The sequence below is a fragment of the Plasmodium brasilianum genome, chromosome 13 (assembly GCF_023973825.1).
Source record: "Plasmodium brasilianum strain Bolivian I chromosome 13, whole genome shotgun sequence".
Lineage (NCBI taxonomy): Eukaryota > Apicomplexa > Aconoidasida > Haemosporida > Plasmodiidae > Plasmodium > Plasmodium brasilianum.
Window position 1 is genome coordinate 1316373 of NC_090126.1, and position 24523 is coordinate 1340895.

General features: G+C 26.3%; 5 protein-coding genes across 5 annotated transcripts; 3 read left to right on the top strand and 2 right to left on the bottom strand.

Annotated features, from left to right (window-relative positions):
• Positions 1-415: 415 nt before the first annotated feature.
• On the top strand, positions 416-9283 carry MKS88_004954 (WD and tetratricopeptide repeats protein 1; the record flags this gene model as incomplete). Its single annotated transcript, XM_067218171.1, has 12 exons — positions 416-563; positions 828-1077; positions 1285-1376; positions 1507-1568; positions 1752-1919; positions 2265-7745; positions 7834-7904; positions 8086-8201; positions 8400-8452; positions 8641-8730; positions 8941-9041; positions 9232-9283. The coding sequence occupies 12 exons, from the start codon at positions 416-418 to the stop codon at positions 9281-9283; spliced, it is 6684 nt and encodes a 2227-aa protein (XP_067071331.1).
• Positions 9284-11233: 1950 nt separating this feature from the next.
• MKS88_004955 (proliferation-associated protein 2g4) lies at positions 11234-12634 on the top strand (the record flags this gene model as incomplete). The annotated part of the gene is made up of 2 exons (XM_067218172.1): positions 11234-11348; positions 11613-12634. The coding sequence occupies 2 exons, from the start codon at positions 11234-11236 to the stop codon at positions 12632-12634; spliced, it is 1137 nt and encodes a 378-aa protein (XP_067071332.1).
• Positions 12635-13447: 813 nt separating this feature from the next.
• Positions 13448-15996, bottom strand: MKS88_004956 (major facilitator superfamily domain-containing protein; the record flags this gene model as incomplete). Its single annotated transcript, XM_067218173.1, has 3 exons — positions 13448-14940; positions 15322-15468; positions 15507-15996. The coding sequence occupies 3 exons, from the start codon at positions 15994-15996 to the stop codon at positions 13448-13450; spliced, it is 2130 nt and encodes a 709-aa protein (XP_067071333.1).
• A 2080-nt stretch (positions 15997-18076) lies between these two features.
• Positions 18077-19960, top strand: MKS88_004957 (WW domain-binding protein 11; the record flags this gene model as incomplete). The annotated part of the gene is made up of 1 exon (XM_067218174.1): positions 18077-19960. One exon carries the CDS (start codon positions 18077-18079, stop codon positions 19958-19960), a length of 1884 nt encoding a protein of 627 aa, XP_067071334.1.
• A 366-nt stretch (positions 19961-20326) lies between these two features.
• MKS88_004958 (uncharacterized protein) lies at positions 20327-22613 on the bottom strand (the record flags this gene model as incomplete). Its single annotated transcript, XM_067218175.1, has 6 exons — positions 20327-20358; positions 20466-20530; positions 20840-20899; positions 21046-21173; positions 21349-21693; positions 22236-22613. The coding sequence occupies 6 exons, from the start codon at positions 22611-22613 to the stop codon at positions 20327-20329; spliced, it is 1008 nt and encodes a 335-aa protein (XP_067071335.1).
• Between the last annotated feature and the right edge of the window lie 1910 nt (positions 22614-24523).

Genomic DNA, 24523 nt, shown 5'->3' on the forward strand with positions numbered 1-24523 from the left:
GTATATTCTCTTTTATTTTTCCTTTTTTTTTCAAAAAAAAGGTTACAATATCAAAATAAAAAAAAAAATGTGTTAATTGTACATAAAAGTCTATAAAATGATAAATATATAAATATATATATATTATATACATATATCCATACATATGTACGTATAGTATATTTTTATATGTGTATTATAAATATACTGTTTCTTAGGGGAAAAAAAGAAAAAAAAAAGGCAAAACATTTATAAATAATAGATCTTATGAAGATATAGTATTTATTATATATATATATATATATATATATATATACACATATATTATGAACAATTCCAAATCTTGAAGTCATTTTATTTTAACATATTTTTTTTAACAAAATCTTTCCTTTTTTTTATTTTTGAAACACCAAATTAAGTAGATATAAATAAAAAAATGAATTACAATCCTTATCAAGATGATAATATATACAATAGTGTGAGAAAACTAAAATACGATAAGCAACATTTTAATTATATAAATAAAAATATCCAGTCAAATGAAAAATTTATTAGTAGACTTCAAAACACCCTGACCTTGTCAGGTAAAAACTCCAAAAAACAGCCAAAAAAAAAAAAAAAAAAAAAATGTATATATATATGTATATATATATACGTACATACATACATAAGTACGTACGTAGGGCTACACATATTTCATGTGTTTTACATGTGCTATGAAGATTTATATATTAAGGATGTTTTACGTACATATATATACACACATATGCACACATATATATGTATCTACCGTGTGTGTATTTTAGTGCGCGTTTATGCAAAGGTGTAACTGGTTTATCATTTAACAGGTCACGAAGGATGTGTTAATAGACTTAAATGGAATGACGATAATTATTTATTAGCATCAGCTAGTGATGATAAAAGAGTTCTGATATGGAATGTGAATTCATATAAATATAAGAACAAGCCAAAACATACCATAGACACTGGTCACTTTTATAACATTTTTGGTTTAAGTTATATTGATAATGATTTTATTGTAACTGGTTCTATGGATAGGCAAGTTCGTGTTCATAATATATATAATTCTTCTTATAAGTAAAAAAAAATAAAAATTAAAAAATAAAAATTAAAAAGTTAAAATAAAAAAATAAAAAAAAATAAAAAAAAATAAAAAAAAAATAAAAAAAAAATTATATTAAAATAAATTAACATGTATTAAGATAAAATAAGCTTTAAAATTATAACGTATAAAAATATATGTAAATGCACATTCTTCATATACCTATTTTTCCACTATTTCAGAGATGTTCATAAATGCCATTCCGACCGCGTAAAGCATATAGCTACAATACCAAAACATAACAAATTTGTGTATTGGTCATGTTCAGAAGATGGTATTACACAAAATACTCTTTCTTTATCTAATATGTGTACATGCAAATATATATGTGGGCTTACATATGTATATATACTTATGTGTGCTCCAATATTTATTTTATTGTACTCTAATCTTTTTTTTTTTAGGCACCGTGAGGCAATTTGATACTAGAGAGAAACATAGATGTACCCCCCCTGATTGTAAAAATGTATAATACATATATATATGTATGCATAAGCATATGCCCCCCACATCAGAATTACATGAAAAACGAATTATATATTACATACAAGTGAATATAAATTTGGGCATATGTGCATATGTATGTATATATTGTAACCCCTTCCCTGTGGATACACATAATTGCATTATATTCATTTTATTTTTTCAGGTTGTAATAAATTACAATAATGTCCCTAGTGAGAATAAGATTCATCGATATACTCCGAACAATACAAATAAAAAAATGAACAAATTTAATTACTTTTTGAAAAATAGATATCATGTTATTAGAGCAATGAATGAATACAAATATATGAACCTAGATTTTCAGAGAGAGGTAATACGCATTTTTATATGATTATTCTTATGTTCTACATAATTTGTCTTCGTTCGTTCGTTTATTTCGCCATCATAATATAACATACTTCAGTGCGTTGTAATGTAATATATTGCAGTGTAATATATTTTAATATAATATATTTTAATATAATATATATTAATATAATATATTTTAATATAATATATATTAATATAATTTATCGTAATATAATATATATTAATATAATATATCGTAATATAATATATCGTTATATAATATATAGTAATATAATATACTGTAATATAATATATTGCAATGTAATATCGTGTAATTTAGTATAATTTTTTTTTTTTTTTTCCGAAGTTGAAAGCAATCGCGGTAAATCCCCTGTATAACAATTACATCGGGGTTTGTTCAAATGACATGCTGATAAGAGTATACGACAGAAGAATGTTAAAGTTATGTAAAAGAAATAAAAAAATGAATATAAAGAATAGTATTCCATCTGATACATATTACCCCAAGCATTTATGGAACTATTATGATGAGGAAGATGAAAAAAAACTAAATCAAATATCTCTGTTTTGTACACATTTAGCTTGGTCTAATGATGGAAAATATTTGGGTGTAACATATAATAATGAGCATGTGTATTTATTTAATTTTTTAAATAAGGAAGAAGAAAGATGTCTAAGTTACAATATTGTAGACAATAAATGCACTTTTGATTATACAAAAAAGTATGATATTTTATTTCCTCCGTATTATGAGGAAAAATGTTGCAGCAATAATAATAATAGTAATATTAGAAGCAATAATAGCATTAATAATAGAAGTAGTAATAATATTAATATTAGCAGTAATCTCAGTAACCATAATAATGGTAATTATAGTAATGGTAATTATAGTAATGGTTATAATGGTAATGGTAATAGTGATAATGGTAACAATGATAATAGAAATAATAATAATAGAAATAATAATAATAGAAATAATAATAATAGAAATAATAATAATAGAAATAATAATAATAATAATAATTCCAAAAATGGTAATGGTAAAACCCCTTTGGAAGAACACCATAGTTATTTACAAGAACTATCATCAATAAAAAACATAGAAAAGTTAGCTGGAGAAGCCTACGAAAAAAAGCAATATTTTGAAGCAGAATATTTATACAATGAATGTTTAAATTTAGTAGAAAACAAAGATATAAAAAAAGTTATTTACTGCAATTTGGCCATTACATTAATACAAAGAAAAGCGAAAAATGATGCATACTTAGCTGAACAATATGCGTTAGAAGCTTTAAAGTTGGACCCATCTTATTATAAAGCTATATATAGAAGAATTCAAGCGAATATTATTAATAAAAAATTAATAAATGCATATAGAATTACCTTATCGGCATGCAAACAGTATAAAGGTGTTATTGAATTCTTTTATTTAAAAAAAAAAATTAAAAGGAAACTGTATGAATTGTACAAGGATAAGGTGAGCTCGATAAGGGAAACATGCGTAAGCACTGGGAGGAAAAAAAACAAAAAAAAAGAAGCACTGGAAGGGGAGGAAGCGCGGGAAGTGGGGAAAGTTAAAAGCAGAAGCAGAAGTAGAGGCATAAGCAAAGATAGAAGCATAGGCAGAAGCAAAGGAAGAAGCAAAGGAAGAAGCATAGGCAGAAGCAAAGGAAGAAGCATAGGCAGAAGCAAAGGAAGAAGCATAGACAGAAGCAAAGATGAACAATTTCGTAGAAGAAAGCTTCAAAGTGAAGGGGAGAACGACGACGACAGTTATATTGTTGCCTCTAAGAGTACTGGTGAAAGGTGTAAAAGTGAGGAATGCGACAAAGAGGGGAATAAAATAAGTGAACACCATTTGGATGAAAAGAAAGGGGATGAAAATAACCCCCCATATAAGAGACAAAAGGAAAAAGGTACAGATGAGCAAAATGATTTTCTTTTCAATGTAAACTCAAGTAATAATCTTAATAATTCTTTAAAAAATCAAGACGCACATAGCGACGTAAGTGAAATAGAAAAAATTGAATACGCAAATGAAAAGATTGATAATGAACATATGAAATTAGTATATCCATTAAATAAAAATAGTAGCAGTAGGAAACATTTTACGGAGGAAAAAAATATACTTGAAAATAACCTTGATGAGAAGAAAAGAAAACATGAACAATTCATTGAGTCTAACTCGAATAACTTTTATAGTTGCTTGAGCGAAACGAGGAAAAAAAAGAAGAAGAAAAAGAAATGCAGGCATGTGGAAGAGGGAGTAGAAGCAGAAACAGGAGTAGAGGTAGACATAGAAGTAGAGGCAGATGTAGATGCAGAAGTAGAAGCAGATGTAGATGCAGAAGTAGAGGCAGATGTAGATGCAGAAGTAGAGGCAGATGTAGATGCAGAAGTAGAGGCAAATGTAGATGCAGAAGTAGAGGCAGATGTAGATGCAGAAGTAGAGGCAGACGTAGAAGCGAAAGTAGAAGCCGAAGCAGAAGAGCACGTACGAGAGGAAAGACATGAAAAACATGAATACGTAGATGGAAGGAAAGAAAAATTTACGAATGAACATGAAAAAAAGGAGGTATTCAATTTAGGGAATTCACAAAAAGTATCTAATGAGGAAAGTGTATCTATTTTTCAATCTGATAGTTCCAAAAAAAGGGCTGGAAAAACATTCAGTGAAAAATTGAAGGACATATTATGTAAGAGAAGTGGGAATAGCAGTAGAGGTAGAAGTAGCAGCAATAATGGCAGTGATACAAGAAGCAGAAATAGCAAGGGAGAATTTTCCAAAAAGAGTAAAATTATTAGAAGAAAACTAGGGCATAAAAAGGAGGATACAAAAGGAGACATTAAATGGGATTCAAAGGGGGGAAAAAACAGAAAGAAGTACCTTCATTTAATAAATCAGGTATCTCACTATTTGCAAAATAAAATTGTTAACTCGTATCCTTTTTTTTTATTTTTTTATGTGAGCTTTTGTTATAGAAATTCTATAACGTCTTGGAATGGATGGCCACGATACTACTATCTGGCAATGGTAGAAAAGGTATACAAACTCAAAATAAAGGAAAAAATATTAAAAGATAAAAATTATGAAAAAAAATATAAGCGAAAATTAAAAAAATTAAATAGAAATTATGAATACATTTTTTATAAGAAAAGAGAAAGTAAATGTAATTTAAATATGATTAAAGAAAATGAAATTTTAAGGAATTGTTATCAAACAGATAAAAAAAAACAGCAACATCAACAACAAAAAAAAAAAGGGTATATAAATAAGATGACAAAAAATGATAGAAGCGATAAGTTAATTGGCAATATAGGGGGAAATGTTGAGAAGTGTACTAACTTTTCAGGGTATGAAGAATGTAGTAGTAAAAGTAAACATGATGATGGTAGCTCAAATGGTGATAATATGAATAATGGCAACTCAAATGAAGATCATTTGAATTTTAGTAACTCAAATGTGGATAATATAAATGTGAAGGATGAAAAGAAATACCCGATAGATAATGATGATGATAGTCCGAATGAAATGATTTTATCAAATAACCAAAATTTAAAAATTAACAAGAATCAAAATGAGGGTGTGCAGAATTACGGGAAGAGTGTATTTGCACCATATTATCAAGAGGTAGTTATCGAAAAGGAAGTGCAAAATATAGAGACACAACAGAAGGGTGAGGAAAAGGAGAAACAAGAAAGAAGAGAAGAAGCAGATCGAGAAAACCGCTTAGATCGGCAAACGCAGCAGGAGGAACGAGATAAAGGGAGGAAAAAAACAATAAAAGGAACATCTAATACTAATAATATAAGGAAAAATGAAAGAATGAAAAAAAAGAGAAAAAATATATTTTTAAAAAAAAAATTAGACGAAAAGCATACCTCTTCTTCATCTGCTTCGTCTTACTCTGCATCTGATTCCTCCTCTTCCTCTTCTGTTTCATCCACATTGAACTCCCATTCAAGGGAATCTTGGAAAAGTAAAGACAACGTGAGAAAAGAAGACATAAAAAAAGATATAGATTACATTTTAGAAAGGTCATATAAAAAAAAAAAAAAAAAAGGGAATATAATACGGTTAGAATTATACCGATCTACGTATAGTAGTTTGCCATTTAGTACTTCTGCACAAAATGCAAATACGAATGTAGCAGCACTTGAAAATAATGTATCTGTTGATTCAGCGCAGGCATATAATAACAGCCATCAGAGTAATGATATTAATGGAGGCAATAACGAACATAACCAAAACGAGAATACACAGATTAGAAGTGATGAACAACTGAATGAAGAAAATACAAGAGAAGCTACCAATTTGAATTATAGAACCCCATACCTTACTCATGGGATCATAGGGGATTTTAATATTAGCTATTTTAGACTAGGAAATAATAACCTTATTCTAAATACTAGACTTATAAATGATAATAGTAACATCAACAGAAATAGTAATACCATTTCGAATAACATAATTACATCTGCTAATAATAATACCGAGGAAAATTATGATCACCCTCATAATGCTATTAGAGGTGATGATCATACCTGCACACGCGTTATCAATGTAAACAATGACAAAGGGGAGAATAAGGTCTATTCTAGGAGTAACACAGGAAGAAGTATGATTAAGGGTATGAACTACGATAAGAGTGTAGATAAACCATATCCTTTGAAGAAAGAAAAGAGAAAGAGCGGGGAAGGAAGAAGTGTGGAAATAGGGAGCACAAAAGTAAAAAGCGAAGGAAGACGCGGAGAAAGGCGTAATGAACATAATGGAGAATGCACCTACTCATCTAGCAAAAGCAGCAAATCAAATAAAAAAAAAAAAAAAAAGTCGAAGGAAATGAATCCATACAAACATAAGGACTACAAGATTGGGAAGGAACTAGATTTTAAATGCATGATGAATTCAAAGAGAAGAGAAACTCGAACGAAAAAAGATGACAAGAAGAAGAAAATAAAAAGAACGTATTATGACAGCAGTACAAGTAGCAGTAATACAAATGGTGTTAATTCAAATAGAAGTAATACGAATAGCAGTAATACAAATAGCAGTGATACAAATAGCAGTAATACAAATGCAAGTAATACAAATGGTAGTAATACAAATGGTAGTAATGCAAATGACAGTAGTGCGAGTGGAAACATTTCTTCAATCCTTGAGAATTATGATGACCCAAACTCCATGCCCATAGAAAAGACTCGGAGCAAAATACATAGTATAAGAAATACTAACAAAATGAAGAATAGGAAAAGAAAAAAAAAAAATAAAACAAGAGAAAAAAAAAGAGAGAAAGAAAGAGAAAGCAATTTCAAGGGTACATCGCCATCATCATCCTTACCATCATCTATATCCTCATCATCATCTTCATCCTCGTCATCCTCAGACAATTCAAAAACATCCTTATTACGTGATGACTGCTTATTAAAAGATAACTTAAGGAATAAAAGGAGGATAGGGGAGCGTATAAGGCATTTATTAGAAAAGAGATCAAACAAATTTTTTAATGAAAAGGGAAGAAAAAAAAAAAAATCGCAGTGTATTATATACGATTCAAATAAAATAATAAACGAAATTAATACATCAGAATTAGACGATAAGGATGAAGTTGATTTATATTCATCAGACGAAATGAATTATATGCATAAACAAAAAATTTCATTACTTAGAAATCATGCCATTTTAGATTTCAAAGATAGCTCATCTGATTATAGTTATTCTTCTTTATCAACTGATAATACATCCTCTTCTTTTGAGAACCAGTTCTATGATCATCTTTACAATGCAGTTGACTACAAAGATATTAGTACTTGCCAAAATATTTACGTTTTTGAAAAAAAAAAAAAAAAAAAATTCGTAATTATATAGAAAAAATTGAAGATCCCTTCTGGGTTCCTCAGGGAAGTTGTAAAAGGTGAAATTGAGCAAGAAAAAGAAAAAAGAAAAAAAAAATGGCAAAACGTTGTTGGTTTTTACGAGACCGCAGTTAATTTGCACATCTTTGTGCACTTACATGTGTTTCGTGTATATATATATATATATATATATATATATATATATATACGTACATATATGTATATATACGTATGTGTATAGATAGATATGCGCATATTACATGCGTGCACATATATAATGCACACGTCTTTCCCCCAACTCGTTTTGTTAGATTCGTCGGACACTGCAACAACGGAACAGACATAAAAGAGGTGGCCTTTTGGAATGACAATGTTATATTAGCCGCAAGTGACAACTGTGAAGTATACGTATGGAGAATAAGAGATGGTAATTTTTTTTTTTTTTCATTTTTTGTATATATATTGTTATAAATTATGTTATAAATAAAAGAATACAAAAATGAATAATAATTTTTTAACATATTTTGTTATGCATATTATATTACATGTGTGCATTCGTATATTCTCACATTCGTACTGTCGTTCATTCTTTTATACATTTGAACTTTTTTTATTTTTTTTAAAGGGAGATTATTAAACGTTTTAAAGGGGCATGAAAACCATGTAAACTGTGTTCAAGTATGTTTTTGAGCACTGAAAGAATTAAAAGACAAAATATGTTTTTTCATAAAATATGTTGCACATGTGCGCATTTTCGATATATGTACTTTCTTAATATTATTATTATTTAGCTCTGCTCATTTTATCTTATTTATTGTGAATATCACATTTATTGTTAAATTGGAATTTTTTTTTTTTTTTCTTAGGTACACCCTGAAGGGTCTTCTTTGGCTACAAGTGGCATCGACAAATACATTAAAATATGGCAGCCAAACAGCAAAACGGAATTCGTTTTTGTAATAATAATCAAAAAAAAAAAAAAAAAAAAAAAAAAAAAGTTATACTGAAGAGTATGTTGTAATTGTGTATGTGCAGGGGAGTGTTTGCTTAATGCTTCCTTCGAGCAGTGCACATTATGTATGCATGACGTGCGCATAACGTACACATAACGTATGCATAATGTATACATACATCTGATCATTTCCCCTATGTACATTTCCTAAAAGGACAAAAGCATTCAGGATACCATGATGGAAAATCAAAAGTCTCTGGAATTGTCAAACGCAAACTATTTCAGTTTTGTTAATTTTTCACCTATCATCATTAAGTAAAATGAAAACAATAAATATTCATAAATGTATCAACCCCCCCCCACGTCCTTTTTATATATATACGTATACATACATATATCACATCCTATTAGGATCTCGTCCCGTATGTTTATCTTCCTTTTTTTTTATCCTTTTTTATTTTATTTTATTTTTTTTTTTGTTCCCCTTTTTTACAAAATTTTGCAGCACATCACCAAGCAATCAACCACAACAGTTTGCAGAGTGTTTAATACAGTAGTAATTACATTTTGAAAAGAGAGAGCTTTTTTTTTTTTTTTTTGAAGACCATATGTTATTAAAATATGATTAAATTAATATGTGTATTGCCTACATAATTAATATGTATGTTATATATATTGTACCTTTACCTCAATCTCAAAATTTTAAAATTTTGTTTTGCCCCATGTGTTTTGTTCTTTTTGCCTCACATATATATATATATATATATATATATATATTTTTTTTTTTTTTTTTTTTTTCTTCCCTTACACCTTTTAAAAAAATATAGATACTTTTCAATATTTTTTACTATTTTCTTTATTTATTGAAAAAAACAAAACTTTAAAAAAAAAGACATATTGAGTAATAATGTGTATACATAGTTTAAGGCTTCGGTAATGATAGATTATATGTAGGAAGTCATTAAATACACATGTTTAAATATATATACATACGCGAGACAGCACATAAATACGTACACATGTATATTTATATATATATGCAAATGTGTACGTATAAGTTGCTTCTCACATGTTTGTTCACGGGTAAAACCAAATTATAACGATATAGTAAAACATTTAGGCCCTAATCATGTTTACTCTACCTTTATACATAGCTCTTCAAGTTCATAATAATGAGTATGCTTATCTCATATATGTGTATTAATCTATATAGTAACAATTTCTATTTGTGCGTGTTACGAATTTCACATAAACATTTATGCTCTCCTTAACACATATAATATTTTAACTATATATGTACGTTCTAATAATTTTACTCAAACGTAATTTTAAGGTTCACTTTGCCACTTATTTCAGGTAGAATATAAGAGCAGATTATGTGATATATGTACATAATACATACATAATTCAAACATAATAAATATATAAATATACAATTACATACAAATCAAAGAGTACAATTATTAAGCCCAAGAAGGGAAAAAAATAAAAAATACAATATATTAAAAAGAAACCAAAAAGGAAATAAACAACTGTAACAATGAACGAAATTTTCAAAAAAAATAAGAAAATATGGTACATAAAAAAAATGAAAAAATGTACTTATACAAAAGTATATAAACATATATACATATAAACATATATACATATATATATATATATATATATATATATACATACATAATATACTTCACAGTGACATGAGCACAGTATATTACATGTGCGATATGCACATATAGAAAAAATAAGCCTTAAAACAACAAAAAAACATAATAAAGTAGAAGATGGGGAAAGGTTAGAAAAATAAAGCACTATATATTTATATATATATGTATATATACATATGTAATAAGTTTGTATTGCGAAAAATGTATAAAAAGCAATAACGCAGTTAGCAACAAGCTCAAAATAAAGCATTTAATAAATATCTAATTTTTTCCTACAAAAAGCCCACAAATAGATACACCCAGAAAGAAAGAAAAAAATAAATAAAATCAATGTAATGATTTTTTTTGCATAACCATGTAAAGTTACGTTTGTGAACATCTGTATTTCTTGCAGTGATATTTCTGCTTCAACGCGTACATAAGTATATATATATATAAATACATATGTATGTACTTTTTTTATAACACTACTTTTTACTTAAGTATTTTACATTTTTCACTCTGAAGCAAAATAGTTAAATAGGCGTATTAACATTTTTGAAGTTGACACGGCAGAACTTGCACTATTTTAGTGTTTTTTTATTCCCCACTTTATTTTAAGTATACTTCATCTATTTTGTTAAATTTTATTTCGCTAAATTTTATTTTGCTAAATTTTATTTTGTTATACTTTATTTTGTTATATTTTATTTTGTTATACCTTATTTTGCTAAATTTTATTTTGTTATACTTTATTTTGTTATATTTTACTTTGTTATATTTTACTTTGTTCTATTCTGTTTAGTTTTTTTTTTTTTTTATCTTACGGTGTTGTACTTGAAAATTTTGTCATTGAGAAATATGGAACAAACAACAGATAGTAGTAAAACTGAAGAAATAGATTTAGAAAAGTATATGCACTCAGGTTCAATAGCCAATGCAACTTTAAAGAAGGTTATAGAAAAATGTGTAGAAGGTAAAGAGAAAAAAAAACTTTTACATGTACATGTGCATTTACATATGACACATTTTGGAGTGCACGATTTATATATATATATGTATTTGCTTTGCGCCATTCATGCGGTGCTATGCAATATATGCACGTCTAAGTGGTCCACTTGCGTAGTGCACGTATATGTGTGTGTGTACGTGTATATAAATAGGTAGGATATCGTTTCATTTTGTTCACATTTGTATGCTTTTCTGTACCTTCCCCTTTTTTTTTCCCCCATATTTGTAGGCGCAAAAATATATGAATTGTGCGAATTGGGTGAAAAATTTATGAAGGAAGAATTAGATAAGGTATATACGAAAAAAGAAAAAGGAAATAAAGTAGAAAAAGGGATTAGTTTCCCCATTACAATTAACGTTAATGAAGTATGCAATAACTACTCCCCTGGAAGTGATAATGAAGAAACAATAAAGAGTGGTGATATTGTAAAAATATGTATGGGATGTCATATAGATGGGCATATTAGTATTGTTGGCCATACAATATATGTTGGTAATGAAAATGAAAAAATTGAAAGTCCTAAAGCAGAAGTTTTAAAAAATTCTCATATATTATCCCAATTATTTTTAAAGAGTTTAAAAGTTGGTATAAATGCAAGTGAGATAACAAAAAATATACAAAAGGCATGTGAAGATTTAAAATGTAATGTTATTTCAAATTGTGTTACATATCAAATTAAAAAATATATTATAGAAGGAAGTAAATATATTCTGTTAAAAGAAAACCCAGAAAATAAAATTGAAGATTTTCAAATAGAACCAAATGATGTATATATAATTGATGTAATGGTTACTAGTGGTGATGGAAAAATTAAAGAAGGTGATCATAAAACTACTATATATAAAAGAGAAGTACAGAAAAACTACACTTTAAAAACTAGTTTAGGTAGATCTTTTATAAGTGAGATAAACAAAAAATTTCCTGTACTTCCTTTCCATATTAAACATGTAGAAGATCAACGAGCAGCATTAATTGGTATTCCAGAAGCATTAAGACATGATTTAATTAAACCATACTCGGTTTATACAGAAAAAAAAAAAGAATATGTATCACAATTTAAATATACTGTTATGGTTAAAGAAGACGGAGTTAAACAACTCACAGGTATCAAATGCTCTCAGTTAAATAATTGTAATACTGTTAATGAAATTCAAGATGAATCATTAAAAAATATTCTAAACTCATCCATCACCGCAAAAAAAAAGAAAGCCAAAGGAAAAATTAATGCAGAAACAGCTCAAGATAATTAATTAGCAGAAGTTAATGCAAACAGGTTTTGTTCAACAATATTACCACACAGACACAAGCACATTACGTGTGCGCATGCTCTCATCTGTATATATATATATATATATATATATATATACACATTGATTATTATTGAAAAAAAAAAAAAAGGTATCGTGCATGATTTAGTTTTGCCACGTTTGTGTACAAAACAAAAATGATAATTTTTACCAACTCTAAAAATATAATTAAAGTAAAATAAAATATGTTATTTGTTTTATTTTATTAATGTGCTCATTTTTTTTCATTTACCCTTAATTTTCCTTTTTTTTTTTTTTATAAATTACAAATTTTTAAAAACATTAACTTTTTATAAGTTTAATAAAAAAAAAAAAAAAATTTTACCAAAAAAATATACACATAGGGTATTTATATTCTTTGTAATAAATTCAAAATAGGAATGCTTAAATACAATGGGGGAAAACGTAACACATATATTAAGTAGTCTGCGTCTTCAGTGCTTATAGATAGTAACTATATAAGCACAACCACACACACATTGTGTGTATATATTTAGGTATATAAACGTAAGATTGCATACAATTATGTGCATAGCGAAATGTAATGTAATGCACTAAGGACACTCTGAATTAAAATAAATAATAACATGTAAATGAAAACAAATTAATAAAAGTACCACAAATTTTATACATAAAAAATAGAAATATTTTTATTTCGTGTTCAGAATTTTTTTATTTTATTTATTTTTTTTTTTTATTTTAGGTAGCCAAAAAATGTTTTTAAAAAAAAAAAAAAATTCTTGCTGTAACAGAAAATTAAATTATATTATTATACATTTTATCTTTTTTATACGTAAATTTAAGAACATATAGAAGACAAAAGGACAATAACCATGGTAAACAAGTGAGAATTAATAAAACATCTGACAAAACATGAACATTATGTTTATTAACATTCGTGTTAATACCTTTTATATTCTTTTTATCAATATAATTATATCGATTTAACAAAAAGGATAAAAAAAAGGTACCTACAATGGAAGACCCAATATTTTCAAATGCATTCATTAATGCCATAACAAAAGCTGTATGTCTTTGTTTAACTATATCAATGATTATAGGTTTATGCGTACCGATATTTATCCATCCACTTAATATACCCATGAATACGGAAATAATTACAAAATAAATGAAAGAATCTGCTTCTTTTGGTATAAAAAAAAATAAAGTAAACATTAAAACAATCCTACAGCAGTGGGTACTCATACCTATTAGTTGACGATTTATATCTTTGTTCAATTTGTAGATATAATCACTTATTATTCCAATAAATGGTGATATTAAACTTGCACATAACCAACTTGATGACATAATAAAACCACTTTTAAAATCAGAAATATTACAATACTGAAAAAAATAAATCATTAAACTTAGAACATGTCTTGGTATTGCATTTAACATTCCCATTGTAATCATCAACCAAAAGCTGTAATTTTTAAAAACATATTTTATTTCATATAAATACGAAAATTCATATTTTAATTTTTTCCCCTTTTCGTTCCCACCTCTTTCCAGTAAATTAGATAGTTCATCCTTTTGCTCAAAATTATCACTTTCATCTTTCTGAGTCGTAAATATTGAACCGGAGCTTCTCTCATCATTCGCATTGTTTGTGCTGTTCTGGAAGGTATTTTTTACGCCCTCCTTGATATTACCATAATTATAGCTATTGTGATGGTTACCGTAACTGTTACTACAATTTTTACTATTATTATCACTGCTATTTGTGGGGGCATCACACCTGACGCGGTCATTCTTATTGTACTGCTTCAATCTGTCCCTCTTGAAGGACAAATTATTAATGGTCCTCTTGATAATACTACTATTCATTTTATCACTACTTGATATAAGACTTGTGGAATTATAATTATCCCCTGTGCTTATATTATCCATAGCTGTGCATCTGTTCATATTATTTAAATAAGAATCGTTTTCATTCCCTCTAAACATATATCCATCTTTATTTAATTTACTGCTGTTGTAATATGTCTTCTTCACTTCTGTGAATTTTTCCCTTTGTATTTCATTAATGGTATCGTTTTTCGAAATATTCTGTTTTATATTAAATGTAGACACTTCTTTTCCTAATTCATTTTCCTTATTTGATAAGTTAAAGCATAATAATTCATCATTTCCTTCTTTATTATAATAGTAATTATTATTACCCTTAAAATTTTCTTCGTATAAATCTTCCAAGTTATCAAATGATACCATATAATTCAGATTGTTATTTTTCCTTCTATCTTTTCCTAATTTATTTTTCTTTATTAATTTTAACAAATATATACATACAAAAATTGGAAAAAAGGAAATGATGAAATAGCATATACGCCAACCATTGAATCCTAAATATAATTTATTACTTAAATTTGTATTTATGGATATAGACAACGTATGTGAAATGGATGAAAAAAAATGCAAGAAACCAAAAATCGTGCTTCTATTTTCACTAAACACTTTATTCGTATATATTTTTTGTATTAATATATATATACATGCATTATTAATACCCATAATAAACATAAAAAAAAAAAAATATACGAAATTGTTAGAAATCATTATTCCAAATATAACTATTATATAAGTTATTGATGATATAAAGAGTACATTCAGAGTATATCCATATTCACCTAATGTCACTTCCTCATTTGATATAGGTATATTTTCTGCGTATTTTTTATCATCAAATAATTTCTCTTCCTCTTCTATTTCTTCCTCCTTTGTTTTATTTTTTTTTTTTTTTTTCCTTCTTCTTTTTCTTCTTCTTCTTCTGCTTCCTCTTCTTCCCCTTCTTTTACTGTTTTCCTCATTTCACCAACTAGCCAAGGAGATTTATCCTCATTCATTCGAATGTTCATTTCCCCCATTAATTTCGAAGTTTCCTTATGTTCGAGTTCATTTTTAAAACTTATTTCATAGTGAGTATTATTATTTAATTCTGCATTATTCACATTATCACATTTTAAAGAAGAAATTTTTTTAAAAGAATAATCAAAAAACAATGCAAAAAAAAAATTGCAAGTTGCATATGCTAACTTGTAAATTGTGTTCATATAATACAAAGTCCTTACGTCTATATTAAAATCATTCTCTATTGATTTATATAATGATGGTAATGTTTGATCAAGGTATTTATGTATAAATGTAAAGAACAAACATAACAAAAATGTATTTATATATGTATATTGTAATTTATTTTTCGGAAACAAATTTTTTACATTATAAAAAAGCTTCTCAAATAATATGTTCTTTTTCTTCCATTTTTCCAAAAGACTGTTACTGTTGTGTATTTCTGAAGTGTCCATTTATTTCTATACGCTGTTCAAGTTTTAAAAAACAAAATTTATAAATAAATAAATAAAACGTTCCCTTTCTTTCGCGATTTGACTGTCATGAAATATTTACCGTGGTATAAGGAATAAGGAAAATGGAAAAGAAAACAAAACGAAACAAAAGAAATGAAATAAAATGAAATGAAAAAGAGAGGTTCGTTCTCTTTTTACCGGGATAACTGACTATGTTGTGCAGGAAAAATCTTCCTGCAACTTCATGCTATGAAAAAAAAAATAAGAACAAAAACAATACAACCCTTAAATATGTGTACATATATATATATATATATACATATTCCATACACGTATGTATTATTCATTTATATATACAAACGGTGCGGAGAAAAACAAATTTTTTGCACGTATGCCATTACACACAAAGCTAAAACATGTTAAATGTTACTATAATAGTAAAAAAAAAATTACGACCCAAGTATACAAAACACATACATATTTGCAAATACGAGCGTACGCTGGTTGTATATAATCTACCACGCATGACCATTTACTGACAATTATATACATACAATACATGCAACACATACAATATATATATATATATATATACTAATAACCATTTGTGTGTTAGATAAATAAAAAAAAAATTATTTAAAACCCAATCATAAATTGAACGTTTAAATTAGGTACATAATACTTTTCAGAAAATACATACACATACAAATGTACATATAAATATAAAAAACTACATTAACTTCATAACAAAAATATAAATAAAATTACAAAAGGTATAAAACAAAATGCGATAAGGAGGTGTCCTCTCTCTCTCTTAATATTGTTTAATCAGGAACTAAAAAAAAAAAAAAAAAAAAAAACAAAACATATATTCAAAATAATATTAATAATCACATTAAAATGAACTTATATTATTAAGTGCCATGTATTGAAACTAAATACCATGTGATATCTTTACTAAAAAATTTCTTTAACATTTTTATAATTGAAAATTAAAAATTATTTAATTCTAATAAAATAATGTTTAATAACCCTACTATACTTTATACGTATGTATATATACATATATATATAATATAATTATTTATACTATATTTCCAAAATTACCCACGGCATATACAAACAGTAATACATCTTTACATGAATACATATACATACATGCATATATAATAAAAAATAAAGAAAAAACTGCTTATAATAAATCCAATGAAAAAAAAAAATCTATTTAAAACTGAAAAAAAATAAAAACGCGTAAAATGTGAAAAAAAAAAAAAAATTTTATGTATATATATAAATGTTTATACAATAATATGAAAGTTCATAAAAAAAACAATGTTTATATCCATATATAAAAAGGAGAAAACTTGTTTTACAAAAGGAAATGTATATTTTATAAAAACGGAAAAAATGTACTATATACAATGTAATAAGAGGAAAACACAAAATGAACAACAAATGACAAAAGAGGCGTACGACAAAAAAATTGATTACCGTGCTTCGCCTATTGGCATATTTACATAGTCCAAAAATGAAAGGAAGGGAAATTGTAAAATATGTTTTTCAGTAAAATGGAATTTTGTTTTTTATTGATTTACACAAATCATTTTACAAAAAATCTTTCGGAGTTTTAGCAATTAAAGTTTTTGTAAATTTTTTTTTTTTTTTTTTTTAACAGTAACAATACCAATACCAATTTCGCATTCTCACGAAAAAAAATAAATATAATAATTAATAATATAATAACAGTATAACTAGAATTTTTTTATGGTTGCCCCACCATGAGTGAAGTACCACATAATAAAGACCTATACATCTTAGCACATAACACAGTACAATATAAAAAAACGTAGGATGTGAGAGAAAAAAAAAAGGCAAGATATTTTTATGTTTTTCAATATAACAGTTTTTAAAAGCAGAACAAAAAAAAAAAAAAAATATGTGCATATCATTTTGTGTGTGTATAGCCTTTCCTTATTAATGTTTACTCATGAGTAATATAAGTTTATATAATAATTTAAGTGGAATAATACAGATGGAATAACTATTTTTTTCTTTTTTAAAAAAAAAAAAAGAATATACGATGAAGTTCAACACAAAGACATCAAAGGAAACTCTGAAAAAGGGAAAAATACCAACAGATATTTACAGAAAACATCAGAAAAAAAAAGAAAAAAAAAAGAAGAAAAAAGAGAGAGCTGAACAGTTAGAAATTATCATAAGTAAAAAAAATCCTTATGTAGTTAAGGAAAAATTAGATACTCTTAAAAAAAAAGAAAAACAAGGGAAATTATTACCAGTAGAAAAGAACAAGTTAAAACAGTATGAACGTTTGTGGAATATAATAAAAGAAAAGGTAAAGGATAAAACTTACTTCTATAATAACAATGGAGTTATATATAACATGAATGATGAAAATGATGATAATAAAGATAACAGTGAGAGTGATGAATTTGATGAACAGGATGAAAATGATGAATCTGATGAATCTGATAAGTCTAGTGATTCTAATAAGGACAGGTCGATTTCCGAGGGTAATGTACCCAGCGCAGAAGCAGAGTTAAATGCGCATTCATTATTTCCCAATAACAGTGTTGATGAAAATATTATAAAAAGTATTGATGACAATGAAGGAGATGATTTCTTCTTAGAATGTTTACCATCCTTACCCATAGGATTACCAAGTGAGTTTATTAGAGAAAATGCAGATACACTTGAAAGGGACTACTGTTTCCATCTTAAAGGGAATTCGACGAATGGGTATTTTAATTACACACCATACACAGCATTTAATGCTGCTAGCAATAGCAAATCTTGTACGTATAGCAACAGACAATATAGTGGGAACCCTGATTTAGCAAGTTATTACTACAATTATTATAATTGTTATCAACAACCATTTTATGAAAATTCAGGCAATAATAATAACGGTGAAAATTACCTGAACATGCAAGGTAAAAAAGAGAAAGTTCCGCTAAATAATGAACCAAATATGAATATAAGAAATTTTAACAAAACCAGTAATAACAATAATGTCAAAAATAGTGACCTCAGTAATAGCAATTACAACAGTAATGATAACAATAGTAACAATGTTAATAAAATAAGAACGGATGGTATTTGTGAAGGCCCCACACTTTGCCTAAATGATGAGTTTAATAAAGCAAAATTGGACGAAGAAGAGAATCAATTATTAAATGATGTTAGAAATGGTAATACTAATAATGCTCACGACAACTGTAACAATGAAAACAATTATGTGAATAATGCTTTAAAGAAAAATATAAAAAATAGTAACATTCATAATACTGTTAACGTGTTCAATTACGCTAATATGTACTATCATAATTTTATGCCTATGCATTATAATAACACGTTAAATAACAACAGTTTCAGAAGTAATAATTGCTCTGCGCATGCTTATAATAATAATGCTGTAAATTATGCTATGAGTAATGGTCATACGAATAATAGTTACGTGCACAGCAGTTATATTAACAGCAGCCACATGAATAGAGTTTATATGAATAATAACCTAATGAAAAACATTTATGATGTCGATCCGAAAAATCATACACATAAAGGAAAGAGGTATAATAATACTAACACGCATAATGGGGAAAACTCGTTAACAAAAAAGTCTTGCACAGAAAAAGATAGCTATCATAATATATCGTCAAACCATCACGCAAGAACAAGCAAAGCAAATAATTCTGCTATGCATGTAAACAAAAATAATACAAGTACAAATAAAATTAATACAAATAGAAATAACGTAATGGACAAAAGTAATGAACCGAATAATGCTCAATATTTTGTTCCAATTAACTTGAGACTAAAAAATAAATTAAATGATCTATGCGAAACTACAATTAACGCTGTTGATAAGGGAAAAAAAGATGAAGATAAAAATATTAATATAGATCTCGAATATAATAAATTCATCAAAGAAGTTAATTTAAATTAGAAAAAAATGTGTTCTTATGTATTTTTCTTAAGTAGGGTATATAATTTACTATATATATATATATACACTTACAACTTTTTGTGTGATTATTTACTTGTATTACATATTTTTATTTGAACACGTATGTATATTTACCATCTATATATTTATGCATCCTTGTATTTAATTATTTGTGTATACGCATAATTGTGTATCCTTGTTTCTGTTTTAAAATAAATGCTTACTTAAATGAAAAAATGAAACAACTTGATTCGGGTAAAAAAGGATCATATATATATATATATATATATTTTATGCAAAAAATAAACTAACAAAAAAAAAGGTAATTAAACTGTAATTTTATTTAGACAACACAAAAGAAGTAAGTTAAGTGGTATGCCCGGAAAAACATTCTTTGCCTACAAATAAAAAAAGAAAGAAGTAAAATAAGGTGATATAAAATGTGAAGAAAAACAAAATATATCACTTTATAGAACAAACGAATGGGAAGCATATGAGCAATTACCAGATAAGTGCACGTTGCTATCAAATTTGTAGCTATTAGGAGCATAATTACATATTTTAAGTTTTCTAATTTAAAAAAAAAAAAAAAAAAAAAATTCATAAAAATGGTAATAAAAATATGATAAAAAAAAAATAGACAAATGGTCAATGTTCGTCTTTTTTTAAATGTAAAATAATTAGTAGTTCTGTTTTTTACTGCTGTTCCTGATTAATAAGATATAAGGTACCCAAAAAAAAGAAGTTTTGTTTATTAAGTAGTTAAAAGGTATTCCTTGAAAAAAAAAAAGAAAAAAGAAATACGTAAAAAACGAGAAAAAAAAGTGTAAAAAACATTTCTCCCTAGGAACAGAGTTGTGTGTTTTGTTTCTTTATAACTTTATAATTTTTACTTGAAATGTCATTAAAGTGATATAAGGAAATGTTGCTTTTAAACTCCTTACTGTACATAAAAAAATAAGAAAAATATAAGCGTGTTCATTTAACAAAAATGGCTCTTTTTCTTTTTTAAAATAACAGTACTATAAATGCACATATGTATGTATATATCTATACCAACATATATATATATATATATATTTAACCGCAGTAAATCCAAGAAATTTGAATCAAAAACTTTGGATAAAGTGAAATTTCCAGAAAATGCAAATGGTACATAATTATTAACCAAATAATAAGCAACTAGCCAAAGAACTTTCAAGAATGTGTGCATCTAAAAAGAAAAAGAAAAAAAAAAAAAAAAAAAAATTAAAATAATAAAAAAAAAAAAAAAAAAAAAAGAAGATAATATTAAGGGTAAAGATGAAATATGGAATATATCACCATCATCACTCTACGTCTTATAGTTTGAAAATAAATTGCGCCCCCTTTTCTTTTTAAATCCATACCTCAAAACTATCTATTGTTTGTCTTAAGAATACAATAAAATAAATAAGTATTGCGACTAGCGCTTTGACTTCGTAAAACTTTTCATTATATGTTAAATATCTTACAAAGAATAGCATATGAATGTAAAACCTTAATTCAGTGCCATGGTAAGGATGCAAACTCCTATTATTATACTGAAACACACTTACACATGGGTTATTTATATAAAAAAAGATTAAAAATAAGAAGGAAAATAATTCTTCCCCACAATGATTATATTGAACATTTAAAAAATTTTTTAAAAAGAAAACTAATACGAATCCCGATAAAATAGCATTCGCGAACACAGTGCTTATGAATACGACCTGAGAAAGCGCAAGGGTGATATGTATATTTTGTATATGTAAATGAAACTCTGTTAAAAGGTGCGCATATGTTTATGCACAGGGGCACGCGTGTACCTAAGCATTTACGTATTTACATATATATATACATGCATACACATGAGTTGTTACAGGGCGGTTGACTATGTAACCGTGGTCATACCGAAAATTACTGCTAACAAATTCTGTCAATGCAAAAAAGTATGTTTATCTGTCATTTATTGTGTACTGCCATTTTGTTATTCACCTCATGTATGAATTATTTATTTTGTATTATACATGCAATTTGACTTTTTTATTTTTTGATAATTTATATAGTATGCTATTCGTCTTTTTTTTTTTTTTTTTTTTTTTTTGCTGTTACTATTTTTCTATTTCTGCTTTTGAGTTACCCGATTGACATGTTTGGCATATAAGGACAATAGGGTGTAAACAAAAACGAAGGTGAAAAAGGTTTTCAAAAAATTGGAATCGTTTAAAAAAAATATATTAAAAAAAAACTTAAAAGAATGCAAAAAATTAACCAAATAATTTTCGCTGATTCCATTTTTAAATATTGATTTGAGATTTATGTCTTTTAAGTTGTAATTTAAAATACTATTATAATAATCGTAACTAACACAAAAAAGTGATTTTACATTTTTATAATTTAATATATTTAAAACATAATAAGAAACAAAAAATAAAGAAGAAAATATTAGAGCAAAATAATTTATGTTTGTAAATATATCTTTAATTTCACAAACAAATATTTTCGTTTTAAAAAAAAAATTCCTAATAAAATAATATGCAGGATTTTCCGTACTTACTATCATATACAAACAAATAAATATTACACTAACAGTAATTAAAGGTTCCAACAAATCCATGTGGACACTATTTTGAGTATTTAAGTAATCCATCTTTTTTCTTTAAATTACGAAAAGCTTACCTTATTGAATTAATTTATAAGTATAAATATATAAATATATAAATATATATATTTGTATATATCATAAAACTTCATAAGCCCTGCCAAATTTTATTTACATGCAGTGTTATATTACATTTATATTTCATAGTTCTTAAAAATAATAATATATATATATATATATAATACATGATATATAATATTAAACACAAATATACAAAAATAGTTCATAATTCCAAGGTTATCTTTGGTTCTGTCAATGCAAGCAAAAGGTAAAGGTTAATACTGAGCAATTTTTTAAGCCATACAATAGGTGTGGCTATACGATGCATCCAAGTACGCAAATATGTGTATGATATGCTCACAATATAGGTATATTTTAAGTACAAAATATGTTTTACATATGCATAGCATATGCATTTAGGTATAGGTATACTTTTTTATTTATTTATTCATTTATTTATTTATTTTTTTTTCTTTTTTGAATGTATAAACCACAACAAAAAAAATTACTGTTTTTATAAGCTATTTTTTTATCGGGATATTTCTTTTAATTCCTTAGCATATCGTTTGTTTTATTTTCCACAGATAAATGTTTGTTTAATGCGAAAACAAAGCTTGTTACCAATGGTAAAAATTAAATGTCAGCTATTATAAATATATTATATATATTTGTATGTATATATTTGTATGTGTATATTTGTATGTGTATATTTGTATGTATATATTTGTAAGTATATGTTCGCATGCAAATATTTGTATGCGTATATAGTCATATTTACATGATTAAACACTATTTCCTCTTATTTATGAATAAACGTAACTTGGACAAAAAGGAAACTTTTTTTTTTTTTTTGTTTTACTTAATAACAGTATAATTATATTAAAAGGTAAGCACACGTATGCGCGTGTTTATGTGCATTTATGAAGACAAGAATTGAAATATGTAAGAATTTGCATATACATATTTTTTTGAGAATATGGTGTTTCATTTTTCTTCTTTCTTTGACACATTCCCAATGGAAAAGGACAAGGACTATGTTGTTTTTCGTATAAGGAGTTTTCGTTAAAAAATTATGTTTTAAAATGAATATAAAACAAACTACAGCTGTTCATACCGTTTTTCATATATTTAATTGGCTAAACTCCAGAGATATAATACTAGTACACACAATTACATTGATATCTATAGATATACATACATAAGTATTATGTATGATTATATATGTATATGTACGTGTTAATATATACGTATGTACATGTACGCATGAATATATACGTATGTCTATGTACGTATGCATGTAAACGTATATATATATATATATATATATTTTTTTTTTTTTTTTTTTATTTAAATAAATATTTAAGAGAATAAATTAAATCCGCAAGGCCCTCATTTACAATTTAAATACTTCAGACTATATAATTTGCCTTTTTTAATTGCATGCACGAATATTTTTTGTACGTTCGCGGTTAACTTTTTTTTTTTCCCTTGTAACTAGTTAGTCATATATGTTATTGTATATGTAATATTTTTCATTTAAAAATTAGACGGATATATTGTCATCAGCGTGTTAATGCATAGGTAATAATACTAACACAAACTACTGATATTTAAATTTAATATGAAAAATTGAAATAAAGGCTTTTCGCACGAGTGGGAATATGTGTACGTAAATTGGCGTCTATATAAACATATACACAGACACTTATATACGTATACATACATACACCCATACACATGTACATAACATACGTACATACATATTTCCATGCACGCACTTTATTTCTCCTGTGAGTACATTATAACTACCAGTTCTACAGCAATATATAAACGTATCTAAAAATATAAACACATACATTTACTCACGTTGCAGCATTTTATAAGATCATTAAATCATA